At 31.4% G+C, this 19,442-nt stretch overlaps 1 protein-coding gene across 1 annotated transcript in view; it reads left to right on the plus strand.

Annotated features, from left to right (window-relative positions):
• Window positions 1-19,442, plus strand: part of LOC129221997 (voltage-dependent calcium channel type A subunit alpha-1-like) — a 368,073-nt gene that overhangs the window by 338,766 nt on the left and 9,865 nt on the right. The window contains 6 exon segments of the mRNA XM_054856408.1: window positions 336-440; window positions 1,757-1,866; window positions 4,778-4,810; window positions 8,886-9,037; window positions 17,549-17,609; window positions 17,611-17,655. Coding sequence (XP_054712383.1) covers window positions 336-440; window positions 1,757-1,866; window positions 4,778-4,810; window positions 8,886-9,037; window positions 17,549-17,609; window positions 17,611-17,655 — 506 coding nt within the window.

Raw genomic sequence — 19,442 nt, forward strand, 5'->3', positions numbered from 1 at the left:
GAAATACACACTACATTTTTTCAAAAGCCTTATAATTTAAATTTAGCATTATAGTTTTTACTTTAAGGTCTAGAATTATTGTTTTATTTATTATTTTTGTTTTGTAAGAATACAATATAAAAATATATATTTTATGTTTATAGTAGTGGATTTGCAGTTTCAATAATTCATAACATGTCTTTTTGGGTTTTATTTGATGATGCTTTATGCTTGATTTATATTTGCACATATTTCTTTCAATCTGCACCATATTGTGTAAAAATTATATTTTATTATAAATGCTTTTTTTTAAATTTTACATTGGTGGATTAATGAAATTGTTTTATCCCCAAAAGTTGATGAAATGGATCAAGCTGACAGAGAACTGAAAGAAACGATACGAAAATTATGGCCTTTGCAAGCAAAGAAAGCTATTGATAAACTGCTTCCCCCTGAAGACGGTAATGTTGTGGTACAATTCAAATATTGAATATGACGTGTTGGAAATTTGGGCTGCACATATTTTATAAATCTATTGATTTCCAGCATAATTTAAAATAGAAATAATTAAAAATAATTTAAAGCATGTTTACAAAGGAAATGCAATGATCTGGCTCAAATTGTTAAATAAGGGAAGACCAATCGCTTTCAAGCTTATTCAACAAGCTTTTGCTTGTTAAGAAGATGAAAATTTTCTTCCACAGGAATTTTTTCCTATCAACCTGCATTGAGCCAGCTTTTAGATCAGTGCAAATAGCCTATAGAGTGATAAAAGCTAAAGTGTTTCAAACTTGATATAGTTCAGAATCTTGTGTTCCATACTTATTAATTAAAAATCTCTGAATATTTGTTATAATTTTCTATCAGAATTTGAATGAATTATGTTTAATTACTAGTTAACTTGAGTACTCTGAAAAACTCAAATATTTATTCTCTAGAATACGAAGTATTATCAAGAAATGGTAAAAAAATAGAGTTTGTATGAATAAGTCAAATGAATTCTAATGGTATCAAAATCTAGAGAAAACCACCATTTCATGTAAAAAAATTTAAGAATTTGACAAAAACATGGCCTTTTGCTTTTTCTTTACCTGGAAAGCTACAAGATCCAATTGATAATTATTGTTATGAAACAGCCACAGCCTTCAAAAAAAAAAAAGTAGTGATAAAATTACCTTCCATGTACTGTCTATATGCTCTCATGAGTGTCCACATGGAGACAGTTTCCTATTGAAATTTTTAGGGGAGGGGATGGGGTAGAAAGTTGAGGATGAGAGAAATTCAGAGTTAAGGATGCTGGAGTGTATGGGCATCCCTGTATTATTACTCTAAATAAATTGTGAAGGGTGATTTTAGAAAGGTATTTTCAAAACAGTTTCATTCAAAAATTTGTAAGTTAGTATTCAATTAAAGACACTCAAGTGAGGTATTATTTCTTCCCAGTGTATTTAGAATTTGTTCCACCCAAAGTTTTAAAGAATTTTCACAATTTTACACTGCTTCATTAAAAAAATAAGGCAATTAAAAAAATTAATTTAATTTTCTCTTTTAAATATTTAAAAAATGCATCAATGTTCAAATAATTTCATATTTTCAAGTAATATGTATAGCTACAAAATAAATATTAAAGCATGAGTATGTTGTAAAAATAATACTACAGTTTTTTTAAGCAACTTTTTAAAAAAAATATTAAATCATTCTTTCCCAAACTGAAGTTTTATGTTCTCCCAATTTTACTTTTACAAATTTCATTTTATTGCTTAATTACTTTCCATAGATTTACAAGGAATTAAAATAACAGTTGGGAAAATTTATTGTGCATTGCTGATACTGGATAATTGGAGAACATCACGTTTTGGAAAACTGAATACTGGACAAAGGCCAACAGTAAGTAGATTAAAAGTGTTTTTACTTAAATATTTCACAGTGTATTGTTATCATTTTCTAGATAAAGTGTACCTTTATTGTTTCTTTTTGAATGATATAAAGAAAGAAAGAAACAAAAAATAAGTATAGGAAGTTAAAACATACAGATTAAAAATGCATTAAGTTGATTTTTTTTTTTTTTTTTGGATTTTAGATATAGTGTACATGCTAAAAGAATATCAGAATTAGGGATAATGTTTTTCTTTTGTGTACCATTGTGTATAAATATTTTTAAATAAAAACTGCTTCTTCACTTTCACTGATGATATTGTTATTGTGAAAAAGCAAATTTTGTATGTTATAATAAATATGTAAAATATTCATATTTGCTAAACATATTAAGTAAAAACTTTATTTTTTACATGTATGCTGTAATGTTAACTGAAATAATCAATACTATGTGTGCAACATACTGGATTAGTCATAAAGTCAAAAACATGTTTCAAAATAATATTTTCCTACATAGACTTATAATCTAATTTGATTTTCAAAAGCTTTTATTCAATGTATTATGGCATAATACACATCATATTATGGCTCCGGAGAAACTGAATTGTCAATCATACTGTTTTTATATGTGTCATAAAACTCCTTTTGCCTGTCTTTAAGTGAAAAAAAGTAATATTTTTGATTTTGTTATAACTTACTTTGGTAAGTCAGTAAGTAGGTTGCAAAAGGTTTTTTTTTTTTTTTTTTTTTTTTTTTTTTTTTTTTAAAGGGAAGGCAAGATACATTCCTGGAAAACATGTTTATTTATCCCATAAACATCACTTTATACTCATAAACTGAACTGTCCCATCTCTTTATGGGTTTTTCAATAACTGCCATAAAAGTTTTTGACAACTAAAAAAATATTTGGCCTAGGGCCCCTCAATATCTTAATCGGGCCCTGATCAGAGCAACAGTAAGAAATCTTACTGTTATTTCTGGGATTAGATATCTTACTGTTGCCCTGAGGAGAGGATATGCATCAGTCGCAAAACACCTAGATGCAGTTTCAGCAAACTGGACAGGTGATATTTACTTGGAACTAAGTCTTGAGTTTAACTTTCTGCACTGTTTCTTCTGACACACTCTTGATGGGATGAACACTTCAATCTTCATCAGTAACTTCTAAACCACCTTTAGAAAAATTCCAACTAAAATCGGCTGTTTAGAATTTTATTGCAATTTCCTCCGACATTCAACTTTAGAAATTTAGATCTTATTTAGAAACTAGAGATTCCCAGGAGAAGCACAACATGAGCAGCAGAGATGACCCTTTGTTTTCTCTTGGCTGGCCATACATTGACATTTGTTGAAAAAGCCAGGGCGACGAGAGACCATCTCAGCCTTCTCTGAAACTAATGGTGGAGCTTGGAATCAGAGTATTATAATTTTTATAGGGGGTGAAGGGCCCTCTAGGGCCTTGGCTCTCGGTGGTCCTGGAGAAAGCTAGTAATATAATCAGGCTCTCCATTTGATCCTATCTCTCAATGTCTTTCTCCACTCTGGCAACCTTTTCTCTCTCATGTTTCTTGTTGTTAAAACATGTTATGACAATTTCTTCTGCCAGAATACTTTTGCACACAAGGCCCATCACTTCTACAATACTTTGCAGTTTTTACAAATACAAATGTGACGACCAGCAACAGGCTCTGGGCCCAGCTAGGCTGGTCCTAATCATTTTATAAGTCCTTAATGAAGATTGATGGCCTTTTTAAAACTATTCACCCCTTTTCCGGTAAGCCGTTTCAAATGCTCACAACCCTATTAAAGAAGTAATTTTTCCTAATTTCCAGGTTAGCTTGAGATTTGAATAACTTAAAACAATGACCCTTCATCCTGCTTTTTGTGCAAAAATTTAACCCGTTAACATCTTTCATTTTGATAAATGTAAACAACTGAATCATGTCCCCTCTGACTCGCCTTTGCTCCTGGCTATACATATTAAGCCTATTAAGTCTTATAATAGTCTAAATCTAAAAGTCCCCTTACTAGTAACCCTTCTTTGAACTCTTTCCAAAACAGAAATATCTTTCCTGAGATAAGGAGACTAGTATAACTTCTTCAAGCAGTCACCATTTTCAAATGCAGCTGCTCATCTTGTATAACATTGTCTCATGAATTAAAAATAAGCATCTTGTAATTGAATGATGCTGATACCTACTAGAATAAAATTTGGGATTTATATAACATGATGCCTATATACACATACATATCTTGTACATGAGGTACTTTATACATGATACCTATTATATTTGGGAGCTATTTACTGACTTGCCTTTGTACATTGTGTCTTGATGCCATCTAAATTAATGGTGTTAGGATTGGTTTCTTGTAAAAATCTAATAATACGAATTATTTCCTATTTTGTTCAGTAGTACTGTTATTATAGAAACTGTGACTTTCCAAATTTTTTGTGTTGTGAAGTATAATTGTTATTGAATTGAATTTTAATCATGAGGCAGTAAAAAATTTAAAAACTTGAGTCAAAGTCTTATGAAAAAAGAACTTATATGTATTCTTTATAAATGGTCTTTAATGCTTCAAATGTCATTGAATATAAAGTAGTACAAGGCAGGTATTCCCAATAAATGATTCATATTCTAATTTAAGTACACATATTTTGATAAAGCCATACAGTTAACACTGTATTTATAAAATTCTTTTTTCAATTTTGTTTTAGTTCTGAGGAACAAATATCTACTTGCAGTTTATTTTTTAAAATACTCACAATTTTCTTTATAGTGTTTTTCTTTAAATAATTAATGAAATGAATAGGTGATAAACACTTTTTCCTACATAAAAATGAGAAGAGTATCTACTAATGGAAACTGTTTGGTTACATAGACTGTTGCAGAAGTTTTGAAAGATTTTTTATTTATTTCAGGAAAAGACTCCTACGCCTCCACCTGATTCTCCGGTAGTGTAGCCATTCTCTGTCCTTTTTTTTCTTTACATCTTAATCTTCACTATATTTTTTTCTCATTTCACTTTATCTTTTCTCTTTTATGTATCACTTTTTAATCTTCACTGAGTATGGTTTTTGTAATTTTGTTTTAGTTTTTATTCGTATAGTAGTTATAAATCCCTGTGCATGTAAAATTTATTTCTTAATTCTAGCTATTGTTTTATCCCCTTTAAAATTCTATTAATCACTTAGGTATTAATATCACTTATTTTAGAGTAGCTTTGCATCATAGGATGTAGTGAACCAATATTGGTCAATAATGAAGGTGCAGTTTGCACTTAATTCATCAGTTTTGCATTTTATACATCAGCATGTTTTTCTCAAAGTTTGCTGCATCTTTTACTTCATCTCATGCTGAATGCATCATCGCTTATGTGACTAAGAAAAGGTTTTAACAAGAGAAATTGCAATTTTCAACAGTCATAAAATTTTTTACTCCCTTCAGATGTCATATATTTAATATTATAGATTAACATAGTTAGATATTGTATTACCTCAATTTTTTTTTACTATAAAACCGTAGTAGACGAGAGAACATTTGATAATTTGTTATACGAACCATTAAAAGGCATAGTCAGAAATAATTATCATTCTTTTTTTCTTTCTTTCTTTTTCTTTTTTTTTTTTTTTTTTTTTTTTTTTTTTTCAGCCCTGCACATTTTTTGCAAGTTAATTGAATTCATCGTTTATTGTATGATGTGAAATATCCTGTATATTTACAGACTTCACGATAAATGTTTTGAAGAAGATGAACGCCTAATACTTTAAGTTAAAATTTTAATTTCATATCATGTTGAATATTATTGCCATATTTTCATCATTGGTTAAATGGTTATGGCATCTTGTAAAGTGTGTTCCGAGCCCCCTCCCCTCCTCATGTTGTTTAAACCTATATTTCACACCTAGTTTTAAAAATATTGGGCCCCCTTCAGGCTCGGGCCCGGGCCAACAGGTGTCCCCCCCCCCTCTGTGCATGCCCCTGAGTTGGGGAGGTTGAATCCCGAAGACCCTCTGGTTAAAGCCTTGTTTGATCAATTCTCTAAATTGTAATCTGCCAAAGTTTGTTTTTTCACATTTTTTTCCCAAGCCATAGTTTATGATTTTATAATATTCATGAAAACAAGTAACATTAAATGTTTAATCAAAAGCCAATGATACTATAACAAAGTATAATTTTTTGCATCTTAATCTGTTCGGTGCGAATTTCATTTTGGTTTAGTATCTGCTTCATGGGTTTTTTTTTTTTTTTTTTTTCACTTTTTAATTTTTTTGAATATTCAGATTAACTGACATAAATACCTTTATTATGTTTTATTTTCAAAACATTTAAGTATTTTATCACAAAGAAAATTCTTGCAATAACATTTTTAAAGAAATAATACTCAAATTTTGGTGTTGGTGAATATTTATAATTTCATAACAAACAGCTAAAACAGCAGTCAGCAACTGGCAGACTAGATCCAAACCACGGAAGGTCAAAAACTGGACCACCAAAAGTGTTTTGACTATAAAAATTGCATATATAAATTGTTTTAAAATATTTTTATGGGAGCAACTATGTCTTAGGCTCCATTTTTATCACTTTTTCTAGCATTTTGAAAGTAATTGCGTGACAAATTTAAGTTTTCGATGCTCAGTGCATAAAATGGAGGTCCAGATTTTTTTTCTGGGCCTCAATGAAAAGTTGAAAAGTATCCGGACCCAAACCAAAATTACTTGTCCAACCCTTGGGCTAAAAGTTGTCCTGCATGTTTTAAAAACATGCCAAAACATCCTGTTTTGTTGCATATTTTTTTGTGTCTTACAAAACTGTATGGTTTCATTTTATACTAAAAATCCTACTTATTTTCCTGCAGATTCCCCCAACAATTTTTTTCCTTTAAAGTGAGCTTTTAGCACATTGTTTTACTTTGAAGAAATTTGAAATGCGTCAAAATATTGCAATAATAATGTGAGGGTATTATAAATGATGAGGTCAGATGTTCCCAATGTAAGCACATTCAAATCTTATCAAAAGATTCTATACTTATTTTGAGGTTTTTGTAGCGGACAGGAAACCACGTCACTAACAGGTTTCACTTTTGAGGTGTCAAATGCCTAAAATCAAACATTTTTTGTTGCGATAATCAGCTACTCCTTATTTTCTGCAGTATTTTTATTCAAGACTTTTGGATTATGTGTTGTGTATCCTGTTTCATTGTCTAATAAGTGGTGTACTTTGCATGGTTTTCTAAGCATGTTTCTAAACTCATTTGCAAGTTCCATATTTTTATAACTTTGCAATTGAAGTCACATATTAGATAAATTAGTGAAGTCACTATTTTCTCTTATGCACCTTCTGTAGTAATATTTGTATTTATATAAGCTTCTAATGTTTAAAATAAATGTTTTTGAATACAAATCAATATGTATCTTTACTAGTGAACTTTATTTTCTGCAAAAATTAAATGTACAGAAATTTGAAACAGTTTTATATCGTGAAACATGAATATTTAATAAATTTTTTGTAGAAGTCTAAAATAGCAATTCCCATTTTTTTAAATTTATATTTGTGCATAGAATATTTTTAGTCTTCTAACAAAAGTTGTTTACCTTCTTATTTTCCCTGCAGTTTTCTCAATTGATATTTTGCTGTGTTTTTGCCAATTAATAATGTTTTCACCATTCATAACAATTGCGTTATTGCATATTTTACTCTTATCATTATTTCAATGCTTCAAAAATATGCTGGTGTTCTTACTAGGTTAAACTTGTGTATGATTTATATTTAATACGCATTCCAATCTTTGCTCCATTTTATTCATTCTCATTTTTTTCTTTGACCCTCATATTTTTAATTATTATGGAAATAATGTACAACAAAAAGTCTTTTAAAGACTACAGTCAGTCTTCATTTTGAGAATTTCATGTTGGAATGTAAACTACAGAGATACATTATGATGGAATATTAAATATGATGACACAATACATAAATATAATGTATGAATAATAATAAAACTGTTTGAAACATGAATGTGTATATGTTTCAAATATATTATGCTGATTCTGTAATCTTCATTCTATTTTTCTATTTTGTTCTTACTCGGATATTTTGCATTATTAGTCATTGAATGCCTCAAAACATTTGATATGACCTGATTTGCTTCAAAATTATTATTGTCATTTCATCATACTTATTTATTTGTTGTCAAACCTCAAAATTTGATTTGTATGAACATCTATATGCAGACAGACTTCAAAAAAGGCGGAATAGATAGATTTTGTGAATTGAGGATCTCTTGTATAATTCTGCTACACATGTTCAACTTTGATAGCTGCAACATTTTTCTGTTAGCTAGTTTTGTGTGAAATATTTCAGTTTTAAGAATACACAAAGTGATATTTTTTAGTTCATTCAACATAGAAAGCTACATCAATCAAGAAGCAGGTTTATAGAATATTGTTTTTTTATCAGTCAGTTCAAGTTTTTGAGGTAGCAAATTATTTTTTTCCCAAAGCAGCATTGTTAAATTAGGTTTCAGAAAAATGTATTTGCATCAAACAAACTTATTTGAAACTTGTCGGTAATTATTGTTAGACTTTTAATTGTCGTATATAACTGTCTAATTTTAGTTCCACAGAAGCATCATATTTAAAAGCTGAATAGGCTGCTTATGAAAACTTTTTAAGACAAGGCTTTTCATCCAGTTTATGTATTTTCTTCTTTTTCTTTATTACTGAAGAATTTACTTTAGACTGGCTTCTTTGCTTTTATTTCATTACTTAGAATAATTTCAGAAAGTGGGTCCCAGCTATTTAAATGCTTAACCATTGCACATGTAACATTATAAGGCAATCTTGATATAACTGTTAATCTGTTTGATTTTGTTATGACATTTAGTTTAAAATTTTATTTCGTGAATCTCATATTTGCTGTGAAATTAAAGTGCATGGGACATTAGTGCATGAAATGTTGACTCAATCATTCTATCCTAAAAATGTGGAAAGTAAAAATGCCTTGTTTCATAACAATGTTACGTATGTTCAGAGGCCGTCATTACTTTGTCGCCTAATGGGAGCCGTGCGTAATTCAAATTCTCGGAACAGCCACATCAGCTATAATGTGGATGAATATTATGATGATGATAAGAGTCAGTTTTCACGTTCACCAAGAGGATCGATTCTACAGTCAAATTACAGGTACTATTCTCTTCTCTGTACTGAATTATAGAAAAGTGAATCAAAATAAGATTTTGATTTTATTAAAAACTTACAAACCTACAAAGCATTTTTTTAATTTTGAAAAAAGTTCTTAAAACAGTATTCGTAAAACACAGTTACAAAGTGAAAATATGAAAAGAAATTATATAATTTCCAATACTTCTAATCTTGGTAAAACAACATTTTATAACTAAACATAGTGATAACCTGTTATTCAGATCGCTCTTTCATTGAATCTTTTTTTTTTATTGAACTGTATGGAACTGAATGATCCTTTTGTATGACAATTACAATTGTTAAATGGATCAAACCACCTGATTAATGGCTCATATTTTCAAGGTTTTTCTAAATGGAACTTGCATTTTTTGCTACTTTTGCTCTAAAGCTGCAAGTGCTTAGATAGCTTTTTACATGCAGATTTGAAAAACAAACTACTGGAAGCATACAGCGAAGGCTCTCTATCCCATGCAAGATTATTTTGGACATAATTTAAGCTTTTCAAACCAACTATTATAAAAATGGTCAATAGCCGAAATAAGCCGAAAGTTTTTTTTTTTTCGAAATCAATTTTTGGATAGCGCGCAAAAGTTGTGTAGTGAGCTAGTTAGCACTCACAAAAAATTTCTTGGATATTAAAAAATATCTAGCCGGCGCTATTTGACATTGAAAAACCGTAAAAAAAGAGAAAAATAAATTTTTGTCGAAATTTTTTTAAAAAAACTAAATTCCAAATATTTTGCTGGAATGCACCGAAAATGTTATATAATAAGCCAGTTCGAGCCCATAAAATGTTTCATTGATTTTAATGAGCATTTAACCGCTCCTTTCCAACATCAAAAATTGGAGAAAAATGAAAAAAATATTGAATTTCTTTAAAAACCAATGTGAAAATTATTTTTCAAAATTAAATCATAGACTTATTAATTAAATAGCACTATTAATCATAGTAATTATTATCACGCAAATGTATCATACATTTTCTGGAATTACATATATAGATAAAATTTAAAAAAGAAATCTTCAAATTTGATTTATAATACCTCATGTATAATGAATATTATTTTTTGGAATAATATTGTCCCTTGTTATCAAATGATGGAAGTTCTTTCCTAGCATGAAGTTTTGCACGAATGTATCCATCTCGTGCAGTTTCACCACGAACTTTTATTGCAGCTTCGGTTATTAGTTTCACACAACGTTTCACAGCTTGCGTGTGACAGGGAAATTTCTCGAAAGTAAACTCTGTAGAATGTTCCTTGCACATTTCTTTCCATTGTTGGTCTTTTAGATGCATTGTAAGAGTTGATTGGGCAAACTGTGTTGTAACAGAACCAACTAAATCAACATAATTAACGGCTTCAAAATTAAGTTTAGGACGCTCAAAAAATCGTACACCATCCGAGCTCTTCTTCTTCATATTTCTAGAGTTCAGAATGTGCCTAACAGCTAATTCCCGAATGTATTTTCTTGAGTCAAACAACATTGTCAACAGTAGCTGTTCAGGATGAGCGAAATATGCATTACTTGAGAGAACTTTGAAAATTATCTCCTTAACGTTGTCTGAAAACTGCCTTCCAAGAGAAATCATTTTCCAAAAATGTTTGGCGCCGTACTGGCAGTTCGGTTTTATTTTTATTTCAAACCACATTGGAGCATAAACTAACATTACATACTTTACAAGTATTGTAAGATTTTCTGATGGAGTTGGAGTGCCTATATACAAGCGTAACAAATGGTTTGCAGTTGTCAGCCATCGCGCACGACTGACTGAGTTTCCCTGGGCTACTGTCAGCCACGCTTGAAGGACAACTGACCATCTTTTACGGCAAGACAGATTCTATTCAAATATTGTTGTTCAATACTTAAATTTTTTATATCTCCCATGTCCAAAACCAGAAGATTGCAGTCAATTTTATCAAATTTGACCACCGGATTTTTTTACAATCTCTAAGAAGTTGTTTGATAGCTCCAGAATATGAATGTGGCCACTTTGTTCAACCGTCAAATTCCAGTATAAGATGCCTCAGTGGCATCTCATTGTGGACATTGGATGCAAGAGAGGACCCCTTTAATTGCTTAACTCCCAGCTGTGGAAGTGTAGAATTACAGCATTTCTTAAAGAAGAATACTTGCGTTCAATTCATTAATCAGTTTAAAGGACTTCAGAGGATTCATATTTTTTTAATACTCAAGGGCTCTATTTGTCAAATATATATAAAATAGCTATAAAATAATCTTAGGAATAATAGAAGTAGTTGAGCGCCGTTTATTATCCCGAAGAAACTACTGGAACCAAAGATTAAAAAATTAGCATCTTATGTAACTATTTTTTATTTGAGTGTGTGCATTTTTTAAAATTGGCGTACAAATGTCGCATAAAATTGATTGAATTTTCACTGTTTTTTCTAGGTAACGTATTGCATAAAATTTCAGTACTTACTTATTTCAAAACTACTTTTAATTTTTTTTTTTTTTTTTTTTTCATTTTTCCAATGTTTCAGTCTTAAAGGAGCGTAGCTAAATATTCTACGAATTGTATAAAAATCTTTGAGGATTTCAACTAATGCACTGACAGATACTTCTAATGTTTGTTGAAACTAGCTTCAAACTTTTATTTTTGCCCCCCCCCCCCTTTTTTTTTTTTTTTTTTTTGAAAAAAGTGCATTTTTGTCCTTTTTTCAGTTTTTCAAAGTCAAATAGCGCCGGCTAAATATTAAACAAATTTAGCGAAATTTTTTATGGGTAATAACGGGTCCATATAGCAACTTTTCCGCACTATCCAAAAACAGATTTCCAAAAAAAGTTTTTTCGGCCCACCTAATGGTCAAGCAATAGATTTAAATTTTTCCCTAGTGACATAGCACAAACAATATGTCATTATAGGGCCAGTGGCGCCGACTCCATGGGGCTTGAGGGGGCCCGAGCCCCCTCAAAAATATTTTTGAGGGGGCAGAGCCCCCCCAATAAATCAAGAAAATTATAAGTTGCATTATGCTTTCTAAACTCATAAAGTTATCTTTTATTTTCCTTGTTTTGAAGATAGTTTACCTTGTAAAATATATTCAGTAATGAGTTAAAACAAATAATTATTACGGTTGTGTAAGCAGGTGCGAATGATGATAGTGTTACAGTGCTGCGAGTACTGTAAAAATTTGTCCCAGTGCGCGAACTTACGGGTCAAGTCTGTTGCCGGTGGGCAGCGCTGCGGCGCGCTCACCTAAGTGTTGCTGATCTGGAAAAATATATATGAGAGTTTGATTTGCATATAAAATGGGAGACGTGATAGTTTTGAATACTTTTGGGAATCGTGTTTAAAAGAAAACCTTCACAAAATGATGATCCTTCCCTTAATCGGAATCGACGTGTACCAAAGAAGTATGAAAACAATGAAGGCAGCTTACCGCACACTCAAAATCCCAAAGGAAAACATTTGACTCGCGCTACTTATGCGAAATAGCTATAACACGATTTTTTCTCCATTATTCAGACCTAACGCGAATTCCTCACCGCAACACGAAAATTCTCGGAAGGGAATCATGGTGTGTTCGTATCAGCTTTGTTATTGGCTACTAAAAATTTTTTTTCCATGAATGGATCTTTATCCTTTTAGCATCGCTGAGAGTAGAAGTTCCCTTTTCATTTTAAATGCAAAAGTTAATGAAATACAATGACACCTAAGAGCGCTATTTCCTCTAAAGTTTGTGAAGATAAAAAGAGAAAGTTTCATGACAATTAAAGAAAAGCTAGAGCTTCTTGAAAAGCTGATGGTCAACTAAAAAATGCGTTGAAGGTAGCACGAGAATTAGGTATGAGTGATTCTTTCGTACATACAATTACAAGTCAAGAAAAGGAAATCCGTAAAAATTCACCGAGTAGTGTCTTGCAAAAATTTATGAAAATGGAAACTGCTCATGTATTGTGCACGAATATCATTAATTGATCGACTGTACAGTACAACTAAAGATGCATTTGCTTTTCTTACTATATACTGTGTCTACCGTATACCGGTTTTTCTTTCTTTCCCATTAATCATTGATTTTGTACATCGTAGCAGTATTTTATGTTGAATAAAACGTTTTTTTTTTAAATACAAGTAAACATTCAGTTCTTTATGTCAGAGACAGTAATGTACAGTTAGTTAAGAGATGGTTTTTAACACTTTGAGGGGGTGTTTACAAGTGCCTAAAATAATTGGGTACGTTTATAAAAAAATTTACACATACCCTTTTCCACAACGCGAAAATTCGACCTACGCGAGAGGTCTTGGAATGCATCCCTCGCGTAAGACGGGAGTTGACTGTACTACAAGGCAATATACATTGAGGTTTGTAAAATGGTGCAATTTTGCATTATTGGGCGATTTACATCAACTGGACGCACACAGGTCATTGCAGTTGAACAAGAGTGCTTGCTTTTATTAAACAGAGGTGAAAGAGAAGAGAACATTTTGAAAAATCAACTGAGTTTTTCAAAAATAACCTAGACATTGAGAGACTGCGTTTACACTTGAATATGTTAGCCGATATCACTAATGTAAAAACAACTGGTCTTAAAAAGCATGCGTAAATTAAATTTCCTTTTTACAAAAATACTGTGTGTGTGTTTGCATTTATTTCTTCCGTTTTTCGAAGCCAAAAAATATGTGTCGGGCTTGTCGAGTTTTCAAGGTTCTAATGTTGATTATATGATTTTAAAAAAACTTTAAAACTCACTATTTTTCATCTCAAATTTAGAAAATTTTCTGCGGCATGCCCCCTTTCCCCCGATATTTTTTAAGTCGGCGTCTCTGGCAGTGCCCTTCAATGCAAGTCAAGCGCCCTACCTTTTCCATGCCTAGCTATGGCACTGCATGACTCCCCATAAAATAGAACAAAAAAATGTCTCTTACTAAGACAAGTGACATGATCTAGTTGAACCAGAAAAATTTGTATACCAATTTTTGGATTGTTTTACTTTGAAAACTCCATGCCACATACAAATACAAATACAAATACAAATGTGACGACCAGCAACAGGCACTGGGCCCAGCTAGGCTGGTCCTAGTCAATTAATTAGTCCCCAATGAAGATCAATGGCCCTCTTAAAGCTATCCACTCCCTTGCTCATTACCGCCTCTTCCGGTAAGCTATTCCAAGTGCCCACAACCCTGCTAAAGTAGTAGTTTTTCCTGATTTCCAAGTTAGCCTGAGATTTAAATAGCTTAAAACAATGACCCCTTGTCCTGCTTTCCCCGCAAAAATTTAATCCATTTACATCTTTCATTTTGATAAATTTAAATAACTGAATCATGTCCCCTCTGACTCTCCTTTGCTCCAGGCTATACATGTTAAGCCTATTAAGTCTGGTATCATAATCTAAATCTGAGAGTCCCCTTACTAATTTAGTTACCCTTCTTTGAACCCTTTCCAATACAAAAATATCTTTCTTCAGATAAGGCGACCAAAACTGAACAGCATACTCCAAATGAGGTCTTACTAAACTCCTATATAAAGGCAGAAGAACTTTCTTAGATTTGTTTGAAATAGATCTATTGATGAACCCAAGCATTTTGTTGGCTTTGTTACTAGCAATACTGCACTGTTGACTAAACTTGAAGTCCTGATTTATAAAGACACCCAGATCCATAACATTATCTGCCTGATTTATGACTGAACCCTGTAAACGATATCTCATACGCTTATTTCCATGACCTAAGTGTAGCACTTGACATTTCCCTACATTAACTGCCATACCCCATTTATCTGCCCACTTAGTAATATGATCTAAATCCTCTTGCAGCTGTTTTACTTGTTCTTCATTTTCGACAATCCCCATAACTTTTACATCGTCAGCAAAACAATTCATGCTTCCAGAAATATTTTCATTGATGTCATTCATAAATATAATAAACAAAAGAGGCCCTAAAACTGATCCCTGAGGAACCCCACTTAAAACATCACTCCAATTAGAATGATTTCCTCTCACAACTACTCTTTGCTTCCTACCAGTAAGCCAATTTCTAACCCAAAGTAAAGTTTTTCCTCCTATTCCAATGTCAGCTAACTTGCTGAGAAGAGCAACATGCGGTACCTTGTCAAAAGCTTTTTGAAATTCAATATAAACAACATCCACACATTTTTTGTTATCTAAAGCTGAGGTAACCTTGTCGTAGAAATGCAATAAATTAGTAGTACAGGATTTACCTTTCCTGAAACCATACTGCAAACTAGTCAACAGACTATTAGTCTCTAAGAACATCATGAAATCTTACAAATCACCGAAGTCAAACTTACAGGTCTATAATTCCCAGCAATACCTTTAGACCCCTTCTTGAAGAGTGGCGTTATGTTAGCCAGCTTCCAGTCCTCTGGCACCGTCCCCGAGTTATAAGAAGCATTGAAAATATTCAAAATAACATCCACTAATTCCTCTGCACATTCAACTAAAATTTTTGGATAAATATTATCTGGTCCCGGAGCTTTAGTTGCTTTAATCTTTTTCAAATGAAATAAAACCTCCTCCCTGGAAAATACAAAATCCTCAAGCTGTATAATAGCTTGTGTCTTGTTAGTGTCAACTGTTATACTGTATACTGTTTGTTTTTTAAATTATACACACCAGAAAATATGTAAATTGGCATTTTCAAGGCACAACAATCGACCTTTATTTGGGGGGGGAACCTCCATGGGATTACATAACCCCCTAAACCCCCGGTGATGACTGGGTCAGCCCCCCCAATGATTTTTGCTAGTCGGCGCCCCTGTATAGGGCCAATCCAGAAAATATCACAACCGTAACAGGAGAAAATTACTTTTAATAAGTAAAAAATTAAATGCCTTAAAAAAGTACTTTCATCTTGTACTTTTGTGTAAGTGCTAAGCATAAAAATTTAAAAAAGATTTTTTGACAAAATCAGTGGTGTACCACTTGTTAATAGTGTGCTTTGTGCCATAACTTTAACTTGGATTGCCTAGTTTTCAGCAAAAAAAAAAGAGATCTGAGTGGAAATCCAATAATTAATGTCATGCAAGTAATTTAATAATTAATAACATTTGAAAATAATTTTGAAAGTAGTAGAGAAAACAAGTATTGCAGCTGTTACATACTATTTATGATTTGAAAACTAATTATTTTTGTGGTTCCTTATTAGTAGAGCCCAGTACACACTAAAAAAATTTAAAACTATGAATGAAAATATGCACGAAACACTTAAAATATGCACTAAAAATTATTAAACATACTCTATTGTTTTTGCTTAAATAGTGAAAAGTTGTCCCATCTGAATGAAAAAAAAAACGATTAGCCTTTCTATTTTTGCATTTCAATAAATTACTTTTCAAAGTTTTCTCCAGTTAGAAATTGCTTTCTGTCTTTTCACAAAAGTATCCTTTCATCTTCTAGAGATCATTGGACAAAATTGAAACTTTCTTTTTTTTTTCTTTCTTTTTTTTTTTTTTTTTTTAACATTTCCACCTGTACTGAAATCTTTTCTATGATAAGAAATCAAACTTTTTGCAAGCACAGAAAGCTACTTGAATCATATTTGGTGAAATCGGAATAAAAGAATATCATAGTGATTTTGCAACTAAAAAATCTGTCATGAGACCCGTTAGACATTTTCTAAACAAGATCACACCCAACCTCCCTCTTCTTTTAGAAAACTTTATTCTTTGCTTATTAACGATTGAAAAGGGCAGTATCCATTCCCATGAAATAACTTTCCATTGGTTGTCGAATTATTCACTTTCCAAAATAACAAAATATGATTTTAGTTTATTTTAGGGAAATAATTCAAAAAACTTAAAAGATATCAGTAATGCACATTTAACTTTTAAAAGATGAAATTCTTACATATTTGTATACATTATCTTCAGAAGAAGTAATAGTATGCAATTGCATATGCATTCAAATATAATCTGGGCTCTACTTAGTAGATATTTAAATATGCCTGAGTGTCTTTTTGTTGTCTCACCTTAACTTTCACTACAACTTTTTCGGTACAGGTTTTTTTTAATTAAAACTATTTAGAAAATATCCTTTATTTTTAAAAAAATTTTATTATTAGAATAAAACTCAACTTAAAAATTGTAATTATTATTAGATGTAATTTTTTTTTTTAAATGAAAATCCTTAAACATTTTTATTTCAAACTCTTTTTGAAAACAAAGTTGCTGCTTTTCTTCATTTATCAGTGTAATTTCTCAATTACTAAGATTTTTTTTTTTTTTTGAAAATTGTAGCTATTGACTATATGAACAGATACAATTAAAGAGAAAAAAACTTATCTGAAAGTATTGTCAGGTGTAGGTTAGATAGGTGCAGAAAGCATTGTTAGGCCAAATTCAAAAATTCTCATCCTTTATGATATATCATCATGACCTTTATTCTTTTTTATTGATGAAATACTCAAATTATATGCTTTGTGCATTTTAAAATGTTTTTTGCATTAAAACTATTTTCCAAATGTCACTCTATGAAGAGTCAAACATATAATGTTATTTCATTTTTCAGCTTAGATAAAATGCATGAAGAAGACAGAACTTGGCAACGTTCTTTTAGTTTTTTACGTCGCGGGTAGCAGCAAATATCGAAAGAAACATTTTGGAAACACCCAACAGGTGTGGTGCATGAAACATGCAATGTTACTGTGTGCATTGTTCTGGATTCACAGCATTCCTTTGCATGGGTCCTTTACCTGTTACCATTTGTTGTGCACTACCTATTTATTGTACTGAAAGTATTGAACAAAATAAAGCCATTATACCCAGTGTTGCACTATACCTATGTTTTCTGCTTGCCCAAGTTTATGTGATTGCTTGACTCGTGTGTTGCTGTGTCTGTATCCCTACCATTGCATTTGTCCCAAAGTAGTAAATGGATTTTTTTTTTTTATTGCATTAAATATATTGGACCTGTGTTTTGAATCTAACATGTCAAACAGTTACTAATTTTTTTGGCCTTTTCCCCTTTATTTTCATCAATCAATAAGTCTTATCAAAATATTGTGAGTTTTATGTGTAAAAAATATTTATATGTTTTTTACAAAAAGGAATTTATGTTGATAATTTCAAAAGGTAACTGGAATGAAAATTACTGTAATTTAAAACTCAAATATGTCTAAAAACAAATAGTTGACTTTTAAGATTATTTTCCAAATTCATTTTTAAAAATTTCCAGTTATCTTTTTGTGTGTTCAAAAACATGTAGAGATATTCATAATATGGGTTTTGTATTTCCAATTAGCTGTTGCAAAGAGTCACAAATATATATATATATATATATATATATATATATATATATATATATATATATATATATATATATATATATATATATATATATATATATATATATTTCAAACTTTATAATTAAGTGTTAATGTGAACCTGTGATCTTTGATAAATATACATGGAGTAAGGTTAAAAAAATATCTATGCTCTTGCTATAAATTTTGAAAAGCTTTATGATTCAGGCATGTATTTCCAAATTTATCGTTCGTTGCTGTTCTCTCAATAGCCATCATGTTACATATAATTCAATATGACTAATAGTACAGTAAAATTAGGCCAAAAAATGGCCAAACCCAAACTTCCAAAAACTTCTGACCCTTCCAGCAAGAAGAGGTAAAAAGTCCCAGCACTTTGCGCGTCGGGTTTTGGGGGGAAAGGGGGGGGGATGAAATAATCTTCTATTTAAATAAAAATAATTTCTATTACTTAAAAAAAATTCTCAAACTTCGCAGAAACCACTCTATAATAGTAAAATAATAAACTCTCAGAGAAAAAATTCTAATTAGCAGGGGTGGACAGGCGGAGGCGGGGATTGGGGGGAGGCCATGGAGCAGCTTTGGGTCATTTGAATTTTTAAGGCAGTTTTTTCAAGGATTATTTCTTTCTTTTTTGAGGGCTTTTATTCTGGATGGGTACTCCGTCACACTTGAGGGGTGCGACATTGCTATTTTTTTTTGGGGGGGGAAGGGGGAGGACCCTGAATTTATATTCTAAAATCAACTATTGCAGTGAAGTTCACGAAAAAATTTCCCTGATTTAAACTTTTCCGAAGTACAAAATGTCACACAATGATATGGTAATATCAGACTAATAATTCTAAAAGATCTAAGCGAGCTCAGTAACCAAATTATTTGTGACTGGAGTTATTAAACTGTTTAGAGCGCTGGAAAACCAAATTCCTGTGCAGCATAAAAAAAGTCCAAATTGACCAAAGTTTCCCTACTTCTTCTTGATTAACTTACTTCAACTTTTCTACAATCTTTTGCCATCACCGTAAGGGGGGACAAACCGAAATTGCGAATAGTGAGATGGGCAATGCTGCAATTCTGCACCCTCTAAGTCGGTGGGGGTTCTCATTTGCAAACACCGAGCTACCTCTCTTTTACGCAGCTGGT

Source organism: Uloborus diversus, chromosome 5 (assembly GCF_026930045.1).
Source record: "Uloborus diversus isolate 005 chromosome 5, Udiv.v.3.1, whole genome shotgun sequence".
Lineage (NCBI taxonomy): Eukaryota > Metazoa > Arthropoda > Arachnida > Araneae > Uloboridae > Uloborus > Uloborus diversus.